Source organism: Pleurodeles waltl, chromosome 3_2 (genome assembly GCF_031143425.1).
Source record: "Pleurodeles waltl isolate 20211129_DDA chromosome 3_2, aPleWal1.hap1.20221129, whole genome shotgun sequence".
NCBI classification, from domain to species: Eukaryota; Metazoa; Chordata; class Amphibia; order Caudata; family Salamandridae; genus Pleurodeles; species Pleurodeles waltl.
This window is the reverse complement of record NC_090441.1, coordinates 989,684-1,011,250: the sequence shown is the minus strand read 5'-3', so window position 1 is coordinate 1,011,250 and position 21,567 is coordinate 989,684. Positions and strand designations below refer to the sequence as shown.

General features: G+C 43.5%; 1 protein-coding gene across 1 annotated transcript in view; it reads left to right on the top strand.

Moving 5' to 3' along the window:
- CHCT1 (CHD1 helical C-terminal domain containing 1) overlaps positions 1-21,567 on the top strand; it is a 184,882-nt gene that overhangs the window by 11,175 nt on the left and 152,140 nt on the right. Inside the window, exons 2-3 of the mRNA XM_069227258.1 lie at positions 4,893-4,994; positions 7,332-7,507. Coding sequence (XP_069083359.1) covers positions 4,893-4,994; positions 7,332-7,507 — 278 coding nt within the window. The remainder of the gene's footprint in view (positions 1-4,892; positions 4,995-7,331; positions 7,508-21,567) is intronic.

Below are 21,567 nucleotides of genomic sequence, written 5' to 3'. Positions count from 1 at the left end.
AATAATATTTGGTCTCTTAGCTATTGATCCTTTGCATTTTTCGAAACTACAGATACTGGCTATTTTTTCTGAGAGCAGCCACATATCAGTCTATATTTTACTCAGAAGTTTGCTTCCTCAAGTAGAAGTTAAATCTTTCCAAAACAATACTTGGTTCTTTGGAAAAATGTTGTGCTAATCTCTTCTCAACTTCTATGTACACATTCCAAGTGCCTGCATCACATGCCTCCTCTTCAGGAGGTTCGAATGTCTGGCTAATTATCAAATATCTTTTGTCCCTCGGTGCCCAGACAATTGTAATGAATAGCCAACTTCCTGGGTGGGCTGTAACCAATACCATCAATAGCCACCAAGTAATTTTTAAAAACATGTATCCCGTGTTTTCACTCCAACATAGGTTTGCCTGGATTGTCTATGAAGTATAAAGGTTTTTGAACGCTTCCCCCTCCCAACATGGCAAGGTTAAAATGGTCAACGATGTGAAATATCAAGAAAGAGTAATATGTGATAGAATTCGATTTGACAAAGAGAAGTAAATGCCAGGTGATGCAAAAAGCAACCCCAACAATTATCTGCTGCCACACACTTTCCCACAAGTGCCATTTGTCCAAACAGCATGTATCCAAGTTGCTTAATTTGCCTAGTTGTAAACAGTGGTAAATAATATGGCAGCACGCCCTACATTTACGTGCTAGTGTACTTGTACATGGCACACACGCCCTCTAGGGAATGTGTCAGCAGAAAGAAAGACGCTTGCCTGTATGCCGCATCCAATGGATCCAGAACATTGACAGGGTAGCCGCTAGTATGCTTACTTGCTGCCGACTGCAAAACAAATGAGCTCAACAATGTTGGCTCAGCCAAATAGCTAGCCTTCCCCTAGGTGCCGGCAGTTGTGATAAATTAGCCCAACAGTAACTGGCTCCGCAATGGTGCAGCTGCTCTTCGGCAAGCACAGCACCCAACAATTGTGATCCAACACAGTAATGGTATTCCTTGGTAGATCCAACAGGAACATCTCCCGATATCCGCCAATAGCCTCCCAAATGCTCCGCATTGAGCTTCCTCTATCTTGTTGTCAGTATGTAGTGTGTAGGTATCTTCCAAATAATCCAGGCAACTCTAAGACATTATCCAAGAAGATTTATTGTTCACAAGCTAAACAGTGGAGCTCATCCTCCAATGTCCTTCCAGCGATGCCGTCTTGCTCCAACCGGTCAAACTGCAGACCTCCGTTCCAAGCAGGAGCACAGAACGTGGAACGACACTTAAAGGATGCACTTCTATAAAAGAATACAAGACCTCATACTAAGAATACAAAGAACACTAAATTAGAATAAAACACCGCTGCTCCACACTCCTCTTGCATCTGCTTTTTAATTTTTGTTTTATTTGGGCCTTAGCCCATCAGCCACACACTGCTACCAGATCATTTGCTTTTGGCCCCCACAACGTCTGCTTTAAAGCACATCCTACACCTCTTTGTAATGCTGGTTTCTTAAAAACTACTGAGCCAATCTGCACCAAACCAAGCAAATGCACACCTCTGAGTAAAATTCTAATTTCATGCCAAGTTTGTTGGAAGTCTTTTCAGAGTTTTTGCTGTAGTAAATAGCAAAGGTTTATGGAGTTAAAATGAGAATCACTCATTTTTTGACCCTTACTGTTGTTTTACCCCCACCCCCAAATAGATCTGCACATTACATAATAGGACAAAACTTAACCACTTTCACTGTTTGAATAGAAAGTTTCGTTAAGATTTGTCAAATGGCACCAAAGTTGCAAGCAAAGCAAAAATCACCTTTTAATGTTTTAATGGAAACTAAGATCTAAACATAACTACGCGTTATGTGCCAGTAGGATATATATATATATATATATTCTATATATTTCCTACTGGCGGTTGCCAGTAGGTGGTTATTGTTTGGACCATGTTTTTTACTTGCCTATATCTTTGCCACCGTTTGACGAATCTTCACGAAAGTTTCCAAAAAATGGAAGTGTGCTAATGATTCTTATTGCACATGTGAAATTTCAGTGTGATCCGTCAAGCAGGGGCTGAGTAAAAGGGGGGTGAATAAGCATGTGTGTCCTATGTTAATTCCTATAGGAGCTTTGAACACGAATACAACCCGGACCCCTGGCCGGATTTATACCAAATTTGGCAGAAAGGTAGCTTTTGGTATGCAGATTATGCTTTTTGGTTTTTGGTGTAAATCCATTCAGAAGTTTAAGAGAAAAAAAGGAAATCCAAATTTGCATATCTAAGGCTGTGGATCCTCCCCGAAGACTTTTTGAATAATTTGAGCTTGTGCAGAGATCTGCAGAGCTCTGATTGGCTGCCAACACTTCAACCAGGAAGTGTTGACAGCTATTTTAGGATTCAGCTTCAGCCAAGTCCCTAAAGAAAAGTGAAAAAAAAAAAAAAGGGCCCTGGGTAGGGACACTTTTAAAAAAATAAAACGTTGCCACAAATTTGCAACAACATCACAAATTCATGGCAAAAACCTAAAAAAAAAAAAAAGAGCTTGGTCTCCTGTGCTTGTTTTAATAAAGCGCATTGGTGGGCCAGGTCCCAACGGCATGTAAAAAGTTCAGGCAACCCCTCCTGGGCTTATTTATGCCCCGGGGACTGCCACCTTCTCGGGGCTTCAATTCAATAGTCAGTGGGGAGGCCGTGCACCCACCCACCTGCGCTTCCTGGGGACCACCACCTCCCCGGGGAAAAATGACTTAATTATAATAGGGGAATAGTTATAGTTAGGAAATAGAATTTTAAAAAACTTAGAAATTCACTTAAACAAAGGTTACATGGATGTTATAATTGGGTTCTGAATTTACTCGTACAAGACCAGAAAAATTCAGCAGTTATAGTTAGAGTTATTTCAAGTAACAATAACTTGCGGCCAAAAGTAACTATACCTTGCACCCTCGCCATGCACTGCTAATTACCCCAGATATTACAGCACTCATGATAACTTTTGTAGCGTCAATAAAAATATCAATAAAACATTAGAAGTCAAATTATTGAAGAAATAGTGGGGCGTAAGTTATAGTTACCTTAGGCCACGCTTTATAGTAACTATAACTGCTGACTTTCTCTGGTGTTGTGCGAGTAAATTCAGAACCTAGCTATAATATCCCAGTAACCTTTGCTTTTTAAATGAATATATATATATATATATATATATATATATATACACACATATATATATATATATATATATATATATATATATATATATATATATATACACACACAAGCACACACTTTACCATATTATAGTGTCATAAAGGACAAAGGTGAAGTACATGTAGGATACTAGATCACAAGTGATATATGTAGGGTTGCACCAAGTTTGTATTCAATGGGCAATATCTAATCTTACATTTTTGTAACTTCAATTTACCAAATATTGTGAAGACGTTTTCATGAGTTCTGAATTTTCTGAGCGATGAATATCAATCCAGAACTACAAAAGCAGTTTAAAGGGACAGTCTCACTAAACTCGTGTAACCATGCAGTCTGTAGAAACAACAGGTCCATCTTAGAAACTTAAAAATCTCTTTCATTTGTTGCATAGCAGAAGGGTCAGACATATTCAAATAGAAAATTATTTATGGAATGAGGGGTGCCAATTTGATGGGAGAAAATGGGGAAAATAGGCACCAGCAAACCTGTTGCATAAATAAATGAATCCAGAATTTGTAAAATACAGCAAATTACCCGTGAGGGTCTCAAGGTGCTCAATTGTCGGTAGGGGAAAATTAAGGCCCTGATTATGACCTTGGCGGATGGGAAACTCAGTCACAAACATGATGGATATCCCATCCGCCATACTATAAGTTCCATCATATCCTATGAAACTTATAAAACGGAGGGTGGGATACCTGTCATGCTTGTGACGGAGTTTCCCATCCGCCAAGTCATATCAGGCCCTAAGTGATTTGCCCAGAATCACAGGATGTTGAGCCAATGCTGAGACTCGAACCTGGTTCCCTTACCTCACTTCCTCGCCTCGCACAAGTTTTGATGGAAAGATTAATGAAGCACTAAAACTGCCTCCAGGCTTGATGGGGGCAAACATATGATTGAATATGCAATAATTATTTACATTTCTTCTGTTCCTCATTTCTGATTCTGTGCCATTTGTAGATTTCTATCATTAAACCTAGCTCTTTATTGCAATGATCGGATTCAGGCTATTCCATGATTATTTACATTATATATCACCCCTCCCTAAAGTCCGATATTGCTCAGATTGTTTCGCTAATGGAATTTTAGGGGGAAAATTGTGCTGAAATCAGGTTTCTGCATACTTACAGTACTTTCCGTTTATTGCCACGTCTTCCATTCTGCCTTTTGCTGGTGGAAACGGAGAACTAAATTAGCAGAAATGAGTAGTAAACAATTTGCCGTCATTTATGCTTACATTCTACCTCTACTTCAACTCCAGTACTGATACCCTACAGTAACATTACTACAGCAATTGGACATTACCAGCAATATGGAGATTTCCCCCACAGTATAATGAAGCTGCATGCAGTTTTTCTTCAAATTGTTTATACAGTTTAAGAGCTATTTCAGACTATTACTACTTTGTTCGTACATTAACTGAACTTTTGTGAGGAGTTTGGGAAAAGTGTTTTCCTATTGTATTTTATGCCTGTTTTGACATGTATTTGCACAATTTGGAGCATGAACTCCAGCCTCATCATTTTTTCTAAATTGTTTCAGTGGACTGCTTTAAAAATAGTGTAATTTGACATTCACAGGCATACATTAAAATGATCTCAAAATCACATGGGATACATGGCACAGTAAAATATCAATAAAAATGTCATCTGTATGATGTCCATAACCTCAGCCTCACGTGTATTACCATTTTCAGGTGAGCCTGGAGCCCTCCCTGGAAAGCAGCTCATCAAATGCTCCCAAAGAAGATGTACTCATCCACTGTGCAGAAGGCCTCGGGACAGACACCTTTAAAATTGTAAGATATCTTCGATGATTATTTCTGAAAGACATGATCCTATCAAATCTAATGTCAGCTTGCAAAAATATATTATTATGGGTGATAGTAGGTCAAACTTGCTTTGGAAAAAGGCAACATCGAAAAATGTAGACAATGAAAAAGATTCAGAGTATAACATTCTTTCCATTTTTGAGGTTAGAAAAGTGCTTTCATTGAATGTGTAGTAAACCTAAAGGGTTTGGCAAATTTAAATCTCAGGGCTAAACAAGAACTACATCCCTTTTTTAAAACATGGTGTATTTTTAAAACTGTATGAGGAACATTTAGGGGTCCAAATTCCTGACAACTCACTGTATCGCTGTGAAATATTTTTGGAAAGTGTTGATGTCCTACACGTTCAACAGACCATGGGTAAGGCCTCCTATCCCAGAGGAAATTGAATAGTAAGACACACAAACATCAAAAAAAGTAAATCACTCAATTTTGTACATCTTAATGTTAGAAGATTCAGTTAGTCGAAACATTTTGAATTAATTTATTGTTCATTCTGTCTGTCAGACACCGCAAACAGACGTGAGGCAGACCACATACTATCACTTTGGGTCCTAATCTGACCTTCAGATAGTTTTTCACGGTTTACTACCCTTGTCTATTACACATTCTTCGATAATACAGCCACAATAAACAAATGAAGATTCTGCCCTCCATTAACAGACTATAGGCCAGATTCACAAATGTTAAGCGTCTGGTTAACGTTACTTTTTTAAGCTAAACCGAAGCTAAACATTTTTGGGGACTAACAAACCAACGCATATTGGTGTTTGCGTTGTTTTGTATGTAAAAGTAACACAAAGCAGCGCAAAATGCTGTGTTGCATTAATTTGCGTCATTGGGACGTTACATGGGTGGTACATGTTCATACCTGTACTACCACCCATGCTTTTTGATGCAAAATCCTGTTCATTAACATTAGTAGACAGGGTTTAGTGCCAAAAGTTAATGCCTTTTGAAACCTGACGTTAAATGGAGAAATGTTTTCATTTCTCCGTGCTTTTCCAACCTTGCATGTGCGCTGCACTGTGCAGCACAAATACAAAGTAGGAACAACTTTTAAACTTGTCTAGGACTAGTAGTTTGTATAGGCAGGGTTCCCTTCCTGTACAAAACCTATGCTAGATTCACACACACACACACACACCCTAGCACTATGGCTCTAAGGTGTGTGTGTGGTGCTCGGCAGCTAAAATCCACGCTGGTGCTAGGGAGAGGGGAGGAGAGAGCCATATCTTTGTGAATATGGCGCTCTCCTGTTCTCTCCCTGTCACGCAACACAGCGCAGCATCTGTGGGTGCTGCACAGTGTTGTGTGATAGCTTTGAGAATCTGGGCCTATGGGCCACATTCACAAAGGTTTAGCATTATTTTTTTAACGCTGAACCTTTTTGGGGATTAACAAAACAACGCAAATCGATATTTGCACTGGTTTGTATGGAAAAGTAACGCAAAGCAGCGCAAAAAGCTGCTTTGCATTACTTTGCGTCATACCCATGCTTTTGATGCTAAACCTTATTCACTAACATTAGTAGACAGGGTTTAACACCAAAAATTAATGTCTTTTGAAATTAGGTGTTAAACAGAGAAATGTTTTCATTTCTCCGTGCTTTTCCAACTTTGCATGTATGCTGCACTGTGCAGCACACATACAAAGTAGGAAGAGCTTTTAAACTTGTCTAGGCATAGTATTTTGTACATGAAAGGTACCCTTTCTGTACAAAACCTAAGCTGGACTCACAGGCACACCTCACCACTATAGTACTAAGGTGTGTGTGTGGCACTTGGCAGCTAATAGTGTCGGCACTAGGGAGAGGGGAGGAGAGAGCTATGTCTTTGTGAATGTGGTACTCTCCTGCTCTCTGTCACACAATGCAGTGCAGCATCTTTGGGTGCCGCGCTGTGTTGCCTGACAACGTCCCCATCATCCCAGATCTTGTTAGACTTGAAATTGCCCTAGGCCTGTCTGTGAAAGGACGAAACGTGTTGGCTGATCTCCCTTGTTGAATACAGAATATACCGATGAATGAACAATAAAAGGATCCATCAGTCAAAATCTTTTGTTTTTTAAATCTGGAAAAGCATTTGCCAGACTCAAAGTGGCAAATTCTTTTCTCAGCTCTCTGTTGCCAGAGCTTTCCTTCCATCTGAAAAATTCAGCTGCACCATAGAGTAGGACACTGAGGACGCACTGCATTGTTAGCTTTTGTATAGTACTTACACTGCCTGGCAGATGCTTCAAAAGGTGTGTAAGTTTGGATTTCTCCCCATGCTTTTACATTACCACATTTGTTTGTATGTTCAGTGTAAGGAATATATGAGGCCAATGAAGAAATCACTGAGAAAAATGGCTTTGCCGGCAGACCTTCCCAGGGAAAAGAAGCTGAAGTACACAAGGAGAAGTTTGATCAGGCTCGGAGACCACATTGACGTCTTTCTCCAGGATTACTGCAAACCTTGGGAGGTCAACCACTGGAGGAAGTATGTGGCCTATTTGTTATTGTATGTTTTTTAATCAATTATTGGTGAAACCAAACCATATAGAATCAAAATACACAGTATCCAATAGAAAATGGAATTACAAAATAATGTATTTGTTTTGGAGAATTGGAGCCTTTATTACCTCATATTATAGCAGTAATCAATACTTCTTGCGAGTACCTATAGGGGAAGGGAATGCATTTTTAGAGATGCCCAGCCTTGCAAAAACACTATTGTTCAACATGAAATATCATCCAAAGTGAAGCAACTGTGCACAATTTGGAGTTTTTAGAGGGAGAGGGGACAAGGTGATGCCCTAGGTTTCGGTCATGTGACTGATCATGATGCTCCTCAGAAACTGCTCTGTTTGTGATGTGCTGTGTGTGAAGAGCTAGGCACAAACTCTGAAGTGGACCCCATATCCTGCAGGTGCTATCTTCTCACACCCAGGGCTAGGGCACTAGGTACCAGGGACCAACAGGTTGCGCAAGTGCATGAGGGATGCACTTTTGATTTGCACCCAGTGAAGAAGCTCTCCTTGGGTACCCCCCACTGCATGATAAATGGATCTCTGAGACTGACAGATAAATGGGAGGAATTGATCAGAGTCCTAACATTCTCCTATGGGACAATAGCAAACATGCTTCAGCTCCAGATAGTTTCTGTTACTACCTTATACTTCTTGCGGCAATAAAAGCTACTACTTCATCAGTACCCAGAGCTGCAGTACATCACAAGTAGATGCCAAGGTTACAACTTACTCTTTGAGACACTGTACATATGCTGCTGATTTGAAGGTATGGGTTCATACCTGTTCCCTATTCTAGACTATATCATCACTATCATTTGATTTTTACAAAACAATCTCAATTTTTTATGTATTTTTATTGGCATTTAACAGAACATATTCACAATAATGCTTAGCACTTTACGAAGTTTCACAAAATTGAAATATTCTTTGTATTCTGCAAGTTACCTTTACACATACAACTGGTATTGGGCATCCATAAGTTCTGCAAGTTACCTTTACACATACAACTGGTATTAGGCATACATAGGTTCTTCACTAATCACAGTATCATTGTGTTTGAGACTGCATTCAATTTCATGTCCTATATGTCCAATTCGACAGGCTATGCAATGAGCTCCAGCTTCGGTCACTAAGTCCTCGTTATAAACGTATCATTGAACCTGTCAAACTTATTTCCGCCTTCAATTAACTTCTGACTCCGTAAGCCTTGTTAATATTGTCCACAATTTTCTGCTGTAGGTTTTTTCCTTTCTTACTTTTTAAAAGTCATACCTTCATCCACCGCCCATTATTCTACACTTCACTTCAACCTGCTATGAGACTAGCCCTCTGGTGACCTCCAATACATTGGATGGCACGTTTATTCAACAATAATGCAAGAGCATTAAAATTTAGAGCTCGCTTTTGCTCCTGTGGGTCAAGGGCGGAGGCCTAGTAGGCATACATCTGTCTGCAGTAGGCTGGTACAGCCCAGCCTCTATTACCAGGCCCATGTGTGATCTGCTGCTCCAGTCTGGGCTTTTTCTTTGAATACTAAGACTTAAAACACAGGACTACAAGTACCAGAATTCAAAGAAGAAAAAAAATGGACTGGAGCAGCACATCACACATGGACCTGGGAAACGTAACAGTCATGCTAGTATTGCCCAAGGGTCTTTCTATATTATCTATCACCTGACTCCAGACCTTCATGATCCCAGGCAGGACCAGGTTATATGGATGAAATCAAAACAATCACTCACTTCTAACTGGCAAACATTATTAACACTTTGTAGGTCTTCCATGAACCAGTCCCTTCTGTGCGAGGCCTGCCTCTCAGGGACAGACACCCTTATAAATAAATAAAAAGTCTAGAAAGAACAATTCTAACATTACAACCTTAATCTTTCTTCCCTTTTTATTAACTTCCTCCTGTCAAAAGGCCTGCTTTCATTTCTAAGTGCTATCAGATACGATACTCATGTTGAGGTGCGTGGGCCTGGTAATACCACAAAATAAGCGTTCCTCGCTTTTTGCCTGTTATACTCGCGTCTCATGCCGCTTGACTGTAGTGAGTGGTTACTCAGTAGGTACAATAGTTTTTAGCCTCCCGGCTCGTATGCCTTAGCTGGGGAAGGGGGGTATTATTCCCAAGCCACAGTGACGGAGGGAGCTCAGCCATAGTGAGTGATCCTGGTCCCCTGGAGGCGTTCATAATGAACACATGAAGGGGACTTGGCTGCACCAGATTGCTTAGTCCTAGTTACGGTCTCCCAAAATGGGAACTAAGGGCCACATGTACAAAGTCTTTAGCGGTCATAAACGGTCTGATTCGCGGAATGGGGCCGTTTGCAACCGCTAAACATTTAGGGATGTACAAACCCTATTTTGCTATTTGGTAACCAATTAATGAATCGCAAAATAGGTTTGCGATTTGGTATTAGGAAGGGGCGTGCTAAGGGTGTCCCTTTCTAATAGTGACTCTCTGTGGGATGTATGAATGTTTTGCAACCGGAATGCGGTTGCAAAACATTTACAGGTAACACATTCGAAAATTGGAAGGGGTCCCTTGGGGACCCCTTCCCCTTTGTGAATGTGGGTGCAAATATTTATTTAAGAGCAGGCAGTGGTCCCACTAACTACTGCCTACTCTTAAAAAATGAATAGAATACTTTTAATTTATGTTTTTGAAATGCTGCCCATTTGCCTTTAAGGAAAACGGGCTGCATTTTTTTAAAATTGCTTGATTTAAAAAGCAGTCACAGACATGGTGGTCTGCTGACCCCAGCAGGCCACCATCCCTGTGATTTCAGGCCATTCCCAATGGGTCGCAAATTGCGACCAATCTCATGAATATTGATGAGTTAGGTCCATAGGCGACCTACTAGGAATCTTTAAATGTGTCTGAGACACATATTAGTACATTGCTGTTTGTGACTTCCTAATTGCCTTTCACAAAGATTTGCAATTAGGAAGATGCAAACAGGATTCTTTGTACATCTGGCCCTAGGTTACTAAGGAATACAATAGAAACTGAAGATGCTGCTGTAGCGCTGCTGTGCAGGACAATGGAGAGAAAAGAGTGTTTGGAGAAGTGGCACAATCTACCTGCGAAATTGTGTCTCCTGAAGGAGTGGAGCAAGATATGATGTGTATCTCCAGAGCTGATTACAATCAATGATATCATCTGCAGTATCAGCGGCACTAAATGAGCCTCCTGCAAAGTAATACCTGCCAAGCTTCCCAGGTCCATGTGTGATGTGATGCTCTGGTCCTGATGTTTTCCGTTGAATTCTGGGACTTTTAGCCATGTTCTACAATGGAATAAATAAGACTACAAGTTCCAGAATTCAAAGATAAAACATGAACTGGAGCATAAAGCATGGATCTGGGAAACTTGGCAGGACTGCAGAGTGAGCCTTAGTTAATTACTGACGCAGCTGATGAACAGGATACGCTGCAAAGGGAAATATGTGCAGGGGGCACAGTTATATGAAGTTCTCAAGCACAGAAGAAAGGAGTGGGTTTTCAATATCCTACATAGCCTATTGATGACTTTTACCCTCATATAAATATCCTGCTATGGATAAGCTTCTATTTCACAATGTCATTACAAATATACGTTCTGATAATAGAAGGATGTTAATCAATGAGGATTCTCACACTTTCTGAACTGTTGGTACCCCTTGGTGAATTTTGAAGAAGAGTTCCCTTAAATGCCTGAAATGAATTCCACTTTATTCGAAATGTCTTCTTCCTCTTTACCATCAGAAGAAGCATCACTGCCAGATCCAGGAGATAAGAAAGTGGAGAACGCATCAATATGCTCCTAAGTAACTGCTACTTTTGCAGTCCGAACTGGACATATGCAGCCTGTCTTGCCTAAAATGTATTAAAACACTTCTAGTCCTTGATATGGTGGCCGACTGCCATTGAAGGTGGTCACAGCTTAGAGCGGCTTCCGATCACTGCCAACCCAATCCCACCAAAATCCGACAAAAATCCAGCATCCGCAGCCCTCTACCTTTGCACCGGTGGTGGGTAGCTGAGGCGCTACCTGTACAATGACTTTTGACCACAATGCTGCAATTTCCCATTGGGGCTTCCTAACTGGCCCAGCACCTGAGAGCTCTGATCTGCTTGATCTCTGGGCCCACTCCTGAAAGGGCGCTAAAACATCAGCAGGCCCCTGAGGGATATTGCCTATCCGGACCTGGTTAGCGGGGGCATGCTGCCAAGCATGGACAAAGAGAAGTGGAGTGACTGCAGCTGGCATTGCCAGGGGCAGACGTTCACCCTCAGAAACCTGCCTTTCAACAGCCCAACGGAACCGCTTGATACAAGACCGGAGCATCGGGCTGACCTGGGAGACCTGCAGGCAGTACTAGGGCACGAGCGAACACCAGGCTGGCCCGGCCACTGCACGAGACCCCCAATGAGTGAAGAAGGGCCCGGGGAAGGCACGGGGCATTTGCCTCATCGACACTGATCCTGAACCCTGACACTGCCCCCTCACAAAGGGAAGTTTTGAAGCTCTAGGGCACCAACCGGGCCCCCACACATGCCTTACCCTAATTTGACCTTGATGTGAGGAGGCAGCCCCCTCCTTCTCTTTCCACTCACCTGATTTGGCCTCTTGTTGAAGATTTCATGCTGTGAATAAATTGCTCCCTATCTGGCACCACATGAAAGGGGCCTCTGGAAGCCGAACTTAACCTACACCTCCACTGTGGCCCTTGCACTCTGAGGGTTGGAATGGGTGCTTCTGGCCCCTCCCCAGGCCAAATCACCCACATTGCTCCCCAAGCTAGCTGTGAACACTGGACCAGACCCAGAGGCGATTTGAATGTCTGTGGCTGTTAAAGACCTGATGGAATACGCACAGCAGTATAAATCTATAAATCTAGTGAAGGAGCCCGGCATTGTGTGTCTCTGGGCCTCGGCTCATCACCCGGAGTGGAAAACCCTACAGGCCGCAGGGGGATTTAACCATCGAAGCACCCTGGCAGGCAGTGGAGAATACCTCTGTAGAGTCTTTTTCCCCATCACATCCTCACTAGGCTCAGGTGTGTTGGTTCTAAGCTGCAATGACGGGGGCAGTGGTGCCCGCGAGCGGCACATCAAACTATGTTTGACAGGTTTGCACTCCCCCAAGAAAATGATGATGGGACTCAGACACATGGGGCACCTACCCTGGCCAAAAAAGATCCAAACGATGAGACCCTCACACTAAAAGACATTATTACCACAATAAAAGGTGTCAGAGGTTCCTTGGAAACCAAAATTGACACCGTTTCCATGGAGGTTACACTGCTGAGGGTAGAGCTACGCAAGATAAGCACTTGATTAAAAGAAGCTGAAGACTCACTAGCGACCCTTAAATCAGAAACGGCCATTTTACGCAAGCAAATGAAGGAGCTCTGAGACAACAACTGAAGCCTTGGGAGCAAAACTTGAAGACTTTGAGGGTCGCTTGTTGAGAAATAATATATGCATAGTTGGGGTACCTGAGAGACCTGAGATGATGTAGGGTCCAATGACTGACCTCTTCGTAGAGGCCTGCAACCCTGTGGACTATACAAATACTTCTCCGGTGAGCGTGCCCACAGAATCCCGGGCACCATGACTAAACCAGGCGCGCCACTCCGAACTATATTTGCTTGCATTTTTAACTTATGAGATCACGATGTCATCATGCAAATGACACGCAGTGTCCCCCCACTTGCCCCCAGTCAGATATGAGAATGCATCCATCAGCTTTTTTTCCGGACTTTATCCTTTGTGTCCAACAGCAGCGCAGCAGCTTCTTGGAAATGAAACATGCACTCGAGACAAGAGCCACAAATATGCTGTTATTCCGGGTGTGGCTGTGTGTGGCGGTGGAGGGGAAGACCTGGTACTTCACCACCCCGTAGGAGACGTGGGACTGGCTTGAGGGATGGAGACCAGAAGGGGGGGCAAGACCCAAAAACCAAGCCAAATGCCAACAGCAAAAATGTGACACCCCGACTCCAGTAGACCAGCCACCCATTCAACCCTTTGGACAGGACTCACCACAGCTCCAGGATGCAGAGGTGTCCCACTACAAGGATCAGTGCAGAGAATGGTCTGAGGGGAAATGAGGCAGGACAGCTCCCTGATTCATCCGACTACACTGTTCCAAGGCGACCCCCCCTCTATTCTCCTCTTTTTTTCTTTTCCCTCCTTCCCTTTTTTCCTTTTTTTTCTTCAGGACATTGACTTAAAAGCCATAGTAGAATTGGCCAACGAAACTACTAAGGCGAAGAAGGGACAAATGGTAGCATAAAGCATGCTGGGTGGGAGAGGGCAGTTAGGAAGAGGTTGCTTGTGGTTGACACTGATACCACCCTTTTTTGTTCTTAATACCAGTTTGGGCAATAGGCACTCTGTAATGTTGGGGAGGGTGGGTAGTTTTGAGCCTGTCATGCAGGTAGGTAGGGAGAGTGGGTACTGTTTATGGGGTTTTGTTTGTGTCTGTGTGTTGGTGATACTTTTAATGGTCAGAATCTCCGGTGCTGCATCCACGCTGACTGGTGGGATCCACCCTTGGACCTACGTGACCCCTTGCTTACTAAGACAAAGAGATGATCTGCTAAGAGGCTTACCTCAACATTAATACACACATATGAATGATCTGATACCTAGGTCCAAGATAAGATTCCTCTCCTGGCATTTAAACGGCCTGGGAGACAAAATTAAACATAAAGGTGTGCTGCAATATATCAAGCGCCATGCAGCCGACATTGTCCTTCTTCATGAGACACATATGTTGGTCAACACCTGCTGTGCACATAAATATTGCTACAAAAGCTGTAGGGAAATGGGGATCATAGTCCACAAATCACTCCCACTCACTATCCATCACACAAGGTCAGACACCCAGGGCCGTTATGTGGCTTTTTCTGGTAGCTGTGGGGGGGACAGAGGTCAATGTGTGCTCTGTCTATGCCCAACCCTGCCTACATGACTTATTGTTGTCTGACCTGGGGAATCTATTGCTCCAATTCCTGGACGGTATAATACTACTGAGAGGGGACTTAAACTTGGGGCTCTGCAAAGAGTCTGACCATTTCCCTCCAAGGCAAATGTCCACCTCATGCTGCCCATTATTGGATTTTCACATTGCTTTTCGTCAGATAGATCTATGGTGCACCCATAACCAAACTCACAACACTTCATGTTCCTCTCTGGGGCACATGGCAGCCTCTCCCAGATCGACCATCTCTTTACCTTCAGGCACCAACCCCACCACTACTCAGAGGTCCAACACTTAACTAGGGGCATCTTAGACCACTCGCCGACCTGGGCGACTTTGGGACCTTTGATTAGCCCTGATAGACATGAAATCTTAATCAACCCCTGGTACCTTAAAAACCCCACTTGTCAGAGATGGCCTTATAAATGCAACAGACAAGTACTTCACCGAAAATGAATCCTTGGTCGCCTCGTCACAAACTCTCTGTGAGGCTTATAAACCAGTTATCAAAGTATAGGGCCTCTCCTTTATAGTGGGACACAAAAAAGACAAGCGAGCTAAACTTGAGGCCCTTGAAGGAGAATTGGGAGACCTCAAATGAGATCTTGTGTCCCGAGACTATGCTGACACCAGACACACACTACAATTAAAACAAAAAGAATACAGGGACGATCCCACTGATGATGCCAAAGCAAGCCACAGAGCAACACAACACCGTCTCTATGAAGTCGGTGATAAGGTAGGAAAACTTTTGGCTTGATTAGACAAGAGGGAACAGGCAACTCGTTGGGTGTCAACAATACGATCAAGCACCCGTGCGCTCGTAGGTGACCCACGAGAAATGGGGCAGATCTTCACTGCTTATTACACTCAAGTATACTCCCCGGCAGTTACTACCACAGATGAAGAGGCCAGAGAACTCCTGGCAGACATATACCTCCCGACAATTGACTCAACTGACAGGGCACTCCTGGAAGAGGAGTTAACAGAGGCCGAGAACATACAGGCAATACACGATCTCACTCCCGGCAAAGCCATTGGCCCAAATGGTGTGCCAGTAGAACTCTATAAACTTGCCCCCTACTTACTATGTATGTTACAGGACTGTATACAACTCAGCTCTTTACCCAGAGACCAACTCCTGGCCACCATCTTGGTTATACCTAATGAGGGGAAACCCTCGTACAACTTTACCTCATACCGGCCTATCTCCCTCCTCAATATTGAAGCCAAGATCCTGGCCAAGGTGTTAGCATCCGGCTTGCTTAAAGCAGTAACTACCCTGGTCCACCTGGACATTCACTTAAATCATAGCATTTGCCCAAACTTTGAACATCAGTTATAACAAGAGTATTAGATACAAAAGTTAATATGCTTACATAGGGCAGTGGCTCCCAACCTGTGGTCTGGGGACCCACGTGCATCCGGAAAGCCTCCTCAGGGAGTCCTTGACTGCTTAGGGTATTAGCAGGTATACATTCCATAATAATCAAGCCTCATATCAGTATTCTTATAAAAATTAGCACCTTGTGTGCATTGCTGCAACTGCCAGATTAGAAAAAGTGGAATATGCGGGCATTAACTATTGATGTTTACCTTAGTTCAGTGAAAGCCTAAAGAAGCAAAAAATAAGTTAATAAGGACTGTTGGATGTTGTCGGCCAATAGGGGAAGTCAGATGTTAATAGCCCTATTGTACAAATGCTCTTGGGCACTGACAGTTGTCAATTGCTCTTTCCCTCATTGTGTTTCCACACCTTCAGCACAGGTCCATAATTGAGGGCTGCCAATGAATACCAATGTGTGCTTTCAGCAGAAGGCATTATGTCTAATAACACCCCCAACACAGAGCAATAATGATTTTTTTTTAAGTAAAGATTTGCTGAGTAAAGGATCTGGTAAAAGTGGGCGAACAGTGAGGACATAGTGATTGATAGGAAAAGGTGATATTGATTGAAAAGACCGGGCAGGGATTTGTTCATTATTTTTGGGAGTTGTGTTGCATGATTGCACAAACCACATGCATATACAGATGGCATCTAGGTTTACAGCGTGGGTTGCACTTGATGATAAGCACAACCATTCCTGCTGGCAATTATCAGCATTATCTGCAACAATTACATTCCTGACCATACCCATTTATTCTGGCTACCAAAATATAACCAACCAACAACAGACACGTGATCACTAACAACACAAAAATCCAAAAAAACACATATAAACAATAAAATAACATAGCCAAAACACCGCTAAGCATTGGGCCATGCAGCTCACACGCTATAAGATGTTCTTTTTCTACAGCATCTTGCAGTTCGGCCCTGGGATAGCTCTGCAGACCGAGGGATGCACTGATTTGCCCAGTGCCACGATGGCATTTGTAGAACCCGGTCCCTTTAGATAACGAGGCAATGTTCCCTTTGTGACCCCTTATGAACGCCTGCGAGGGACAGCCGACCTTCATTCCTGCGTTCGTGTTAGCAAAATGACGAAATGACCACACTGCAGTATAAAGCAATTTACCATGACTTCAGTGGACATGTATGGGAGCCTTCAGTGCCCCGATGTCAGAGTACGGGCTGGTCCTCCTGAATCCTTCCATTTTATGACTGCACTAGCACCATTCAGAGCTGGGTATTTCAATAACGGGTTGTAACTGCATTCTTGCAAGGTGCATGAAAGCAGGGAACGCCTTTTAATGGCTTCCTTGCAAGTGGAATGAGGTGCAATGTGGAAATTGCGTGCAGCAAACTAGGTTGCGACTGGTCACTTTTGTACATTGCAGGTTTGGTGTTTGTACCCATAAAGCCCGCATTTTTGTGCACTGCGGTCTGAGTGTAAAAATGATTCGATCCTTAAGCCTACTGATACTCCAGGGTTTAGACAGACAGTATACACGTTTACAATATTAATATATTCATGCCAGTCTCAGTTTCAGCAGTGGGTATGATGGTCCGAGCTACAGTGTTAGGTGGTGTGCCCACAGATGCGCAAAGTACATTCAATGACACTGTTCTGCTTTTTTGTTAATATCTGCCTAAGGCTTTGTACCACCAGCACTATTTTAACTAGGACACCGATCGTGACAGAGACTCAGATCAGGAACTTTGCGGCCTCTTATAAAAAAAATGCAGCGTCGTTTTCCCCAGTGCATTTTCTTTTTTAAACTGCCTTTCTGCCTAGCGTAGATGTCCCACTTTCCATCCGTCTCCTTATGCAGCTGCATCAGCCATGCCTGCAATCCCGACAACAAGAATTTGTGTGCTATTTCTGTGGGGCCGCAAGCTGCGGGGGCTGCCCTTTGTTCTGCGGTTCATGGGAAAAGACTGGGAGCTCTCTGTGGTGCACTGGCGTCTGGGCCGGGCTGGGGTTCCGACATCGGGCCTGGCAAAAATTCTCAAACTGTTCACTTCGTCATTTCGCACTCTCTCTCTTTCCATCACTCCAGTCTCCCTTTCATCTATCTTTCTATCTATCTATCTATCTATCTATCTATCTATCTATCTATCTATCTATCTATCTATCTATCTATCTATCTATCTATCTATCTATCACCTACTGTCAGTCGCCAGTAGGTAGTCACATTTAGCACCAACATAGGAAGAGCCTTTTTTGTTTTGCCAATAACTTTGGTGCCCCTTGATGAATCTTAACGAAATTTTCAAAACATACCCTTCAGTCGGTTAATTTTCTGTCATGAAAGTTTTGGGTTGATACATCAAGCGGCGGCTGAGAAAAAGGGGGGGCTCCCAAAACGTGTTTTTCCCATGCATTTTCCCTTAGGGATTTTGAACACGACTCCAGCCCAAACCGCTGGAGAGAGTTACACCAAATTTGGCAGAAAGCTAGTTCTTGGTCCCAAAAGCTTGCTTTTTTGTAATTTGGTATAAATCCATTCAGTAGTTTTTGAGATATTAGAGTTTAAGAAATATAGATATGTAAGGACGCAAATTCTCAGCGGATACAAATTTCCCCAGGCTGATGTCTGATTGGCGGCCAACAATTCAACAAGGAAGTGTTGGCAGCCATTTTTCAGCTTTAGCAAAAAAAAAAAAGCTAAACAAACAGAAAAGGGGCCAGGGTAGGGACACCCTGAGCCCCTAGCCAGGGGACCTCACAAGGGCTTAAAATCATTTTCTAAAAAAAAATTCAGAAAAATATGCGATGGTTCTGCAGATTTTTGTTTTTAAAAAGCGCGGTCTCCCATGCTTCTCGTTTTGTTTGCTCCTGGGTGTGCCAGGTCCTAGGGGCATTGGGGGCTAAAACAAATAGGAGGGGGGCGAGCAGGGCCCCTCTCCTATGGCTTATTGTAGCCCTTGAGACCGCCACCTCCTCGGGGCAAAACGTTAAATCAATTCAAGGGGCCCCCTGCAAAGCCCCTTGCACCTCCCTGAGGGACTGGTTATTAATTATACTGTGGTGCCAGTGCATACCCCGTGTGCTGGGGACTGCCATCTCCCTGGGGCAAATTACAGTAAATTAATAATACGGGGGTGTGCACCCCCCCCCCCCCCCTCCACTGCCCCAGAGACTGCCACCTCCCAGCCTGGGGCTGCAAATAAAATGCTTAGGGAGGCCACCCACATACCCGGGGATTTCTTTATTTAAAAAAGGAGGAGGACTGCACGGCTCCCCTCCCAGGACATACTTATCTCCAGGTACCACCACCTCCCCAGGGCGGCCCATGCAAATAGGATGAGGGGGCCACGCGGCCCCCCCTCATGGAGTCATACATGGCCCTGGGGACCCCCTGGACTGGCTCCTGCTTTGAGCGGTTTGCTTTTGCTTCGCAGGAGCTTTGACAGCTCCCACCAAGCAAAAGCAAACACTCCAGTGCCAGCGGGCGGGAGCTGTCAAAGTGCTCCTGCTCACTGGATGTGGCGGTTTCATCTCTTTCCTTACCCGCAGACATGCGGGCAGGACAGCAATGAAACTATTGCTCTTGCACACAGGGAGCTGCGTTTCCTGCAGATCCATGTGTGCAATAGCAATGCTGGCTCCCGCAGGAGGCGGGGAGCTGGCTGGGACCGCAGAGGCCTTGAGGCTCCCTCTGCGGTCCCAATCCTGCACACTGCATGCCAGCTCATTGACACACTCAGAGACTCATGTACCCACTCACAGACCAAGTCATACACTCCAACGCCCACTTACAGACCCATTTAGACACTCAAGCACCTACTCACAGACCCACTCAGAGACTCACGCACCCACTCACAGAGGGTGTACGAGAGGTTGTATAGGAGTGTGAGTGGGTGTGTGAGTACTTCTGTGAATTATGACTGTGGTGATGTCCTCAGTAATGTCATTGAGATGTCATCAGTGATGTCACTCACCATGTTATGAGTGATGTAATATGTGAGGTCATAAGCAGTACATTGCAGGGGCATTATTTATAGTTAGCTCAGGTAACTATAGCTGCTGAATTTCACTGGTTTTGTACTATATAACGTCCCTGGAACCTTTGTTTTTTATTGAATATAGTGGCATCATGTACCCTTCCACGCCCGATATGACATCACAAGGTTGACTCCTCTGTACCTTCATTACCCCTTCAACTGCCTCCCATTTGCTGCAGAGGATTTTGTTTTGCAGTTTTACGTAGTACAAACGTGGCCCAGGACATTGGAGCACTTTACTTGAACATATTTTTAGGCTTCTTTAAGTCATTTGCCTAGAAGCACAGAATGTTAAGTCAATGCCAGAACTCAAACCTTGTTCCCAGTTTCAAAGCTGGCAGCTCTGTAGGCTAAATCTCCTCAGGGGCTGGGACAAGGGCATGGAAGGGACACTGCAGAAGATAAAGAGGGCTTACTCATAGACCTCAACATTTGAGAGCAAGTAAAAGAGACTTGGAAAGAAACATGAGGGTTAAATAATGTTCACATTATCATGCATTGGCAAGAGGATGTTTTAAGTGGATAAAAGCAAAAATAACATATAAAGATAACAAGATATAAATTAGGAGTGTTCTGCCATAATTGTGAGTGTTGACATCTCTGCTCAGTCAGCCCTGCTAACTTTCACCTCCTGCCGTTGCCTTCATGGCTGAGACAAGGTGAGGAGAGGGCAATGCCTATGGTATAATGGGGCAAGGCAGGGATATCAGCAACTTTCCCAGTCTACCTTAATTTACATCAATGAATCCTGCACCGTGTGAGTGGGAATTGGATGGTTTTGGGATGTGTTTATATGGGTCCTGAAGAACGACTGAGGAGGAATACCAATATATTGCGCCTAGTGCCAGAATACTTTGTGATGGCCCTGTCTTCATGCCATATCTTACATGAGCACTCTTCTTACACACAAACCCTTTAAGATTCCCAAGTGCTACCTCGTTTTTTAGGTTTAGCATTAGGCAAGACCTTTTGATTTTACTAAAATTATATATAATATGCAATTACTTGTAGAGACTTTCAGCCAGCCCTCTTCATCCATTGGTCGGTTATTGTTTCATTCATATTATTCTTCTGCCCATTACAGAAAACAAAATGGGGCAATAGTTAAGCCCATGTAAGCCATTCACTAAAGTCACTGATGACATCACATCCAGAGAAAAAGTAGTTCCTTTCAGTGGTGGGGACTAACATATTAAGTGTGCTTTTTGAAACAAAAAAATATTTTTGCTTTTCACTATTTTTTAATTTGTTCAGGATTCAGCAGCTCCTGGTTTACAATAATCATGACAAAAGAAGCATTGGCAGAGCCAAAAAGCTGGCAGCCAACACCAGACCTATTGATTTGTTTGTTTATATTTAATGGTGACAGATCTGTTGCATGCACACTGCGAGAAAGTTCACGTCCATGAGTAGCCAAAGAAATTAAGTACCATCCATATTTGCAGAACTCAGGGACAAATTTAAAGGGGCAGTGGTTCCCCATTCGCCCTATTTAGAGTTCCAAGGGTCTCTATGCACTCTTAATAGTGTACACAGGACATTTGCTGCATTTTGGTGGGGGGACGGGACATTCGCCAAATTCTAAATAAGACCCTTTGGCTGAGACTAAACTGGCAGTGTGCACACTGTCTTTCCATCATCCATGCTGGGATGGATACTTG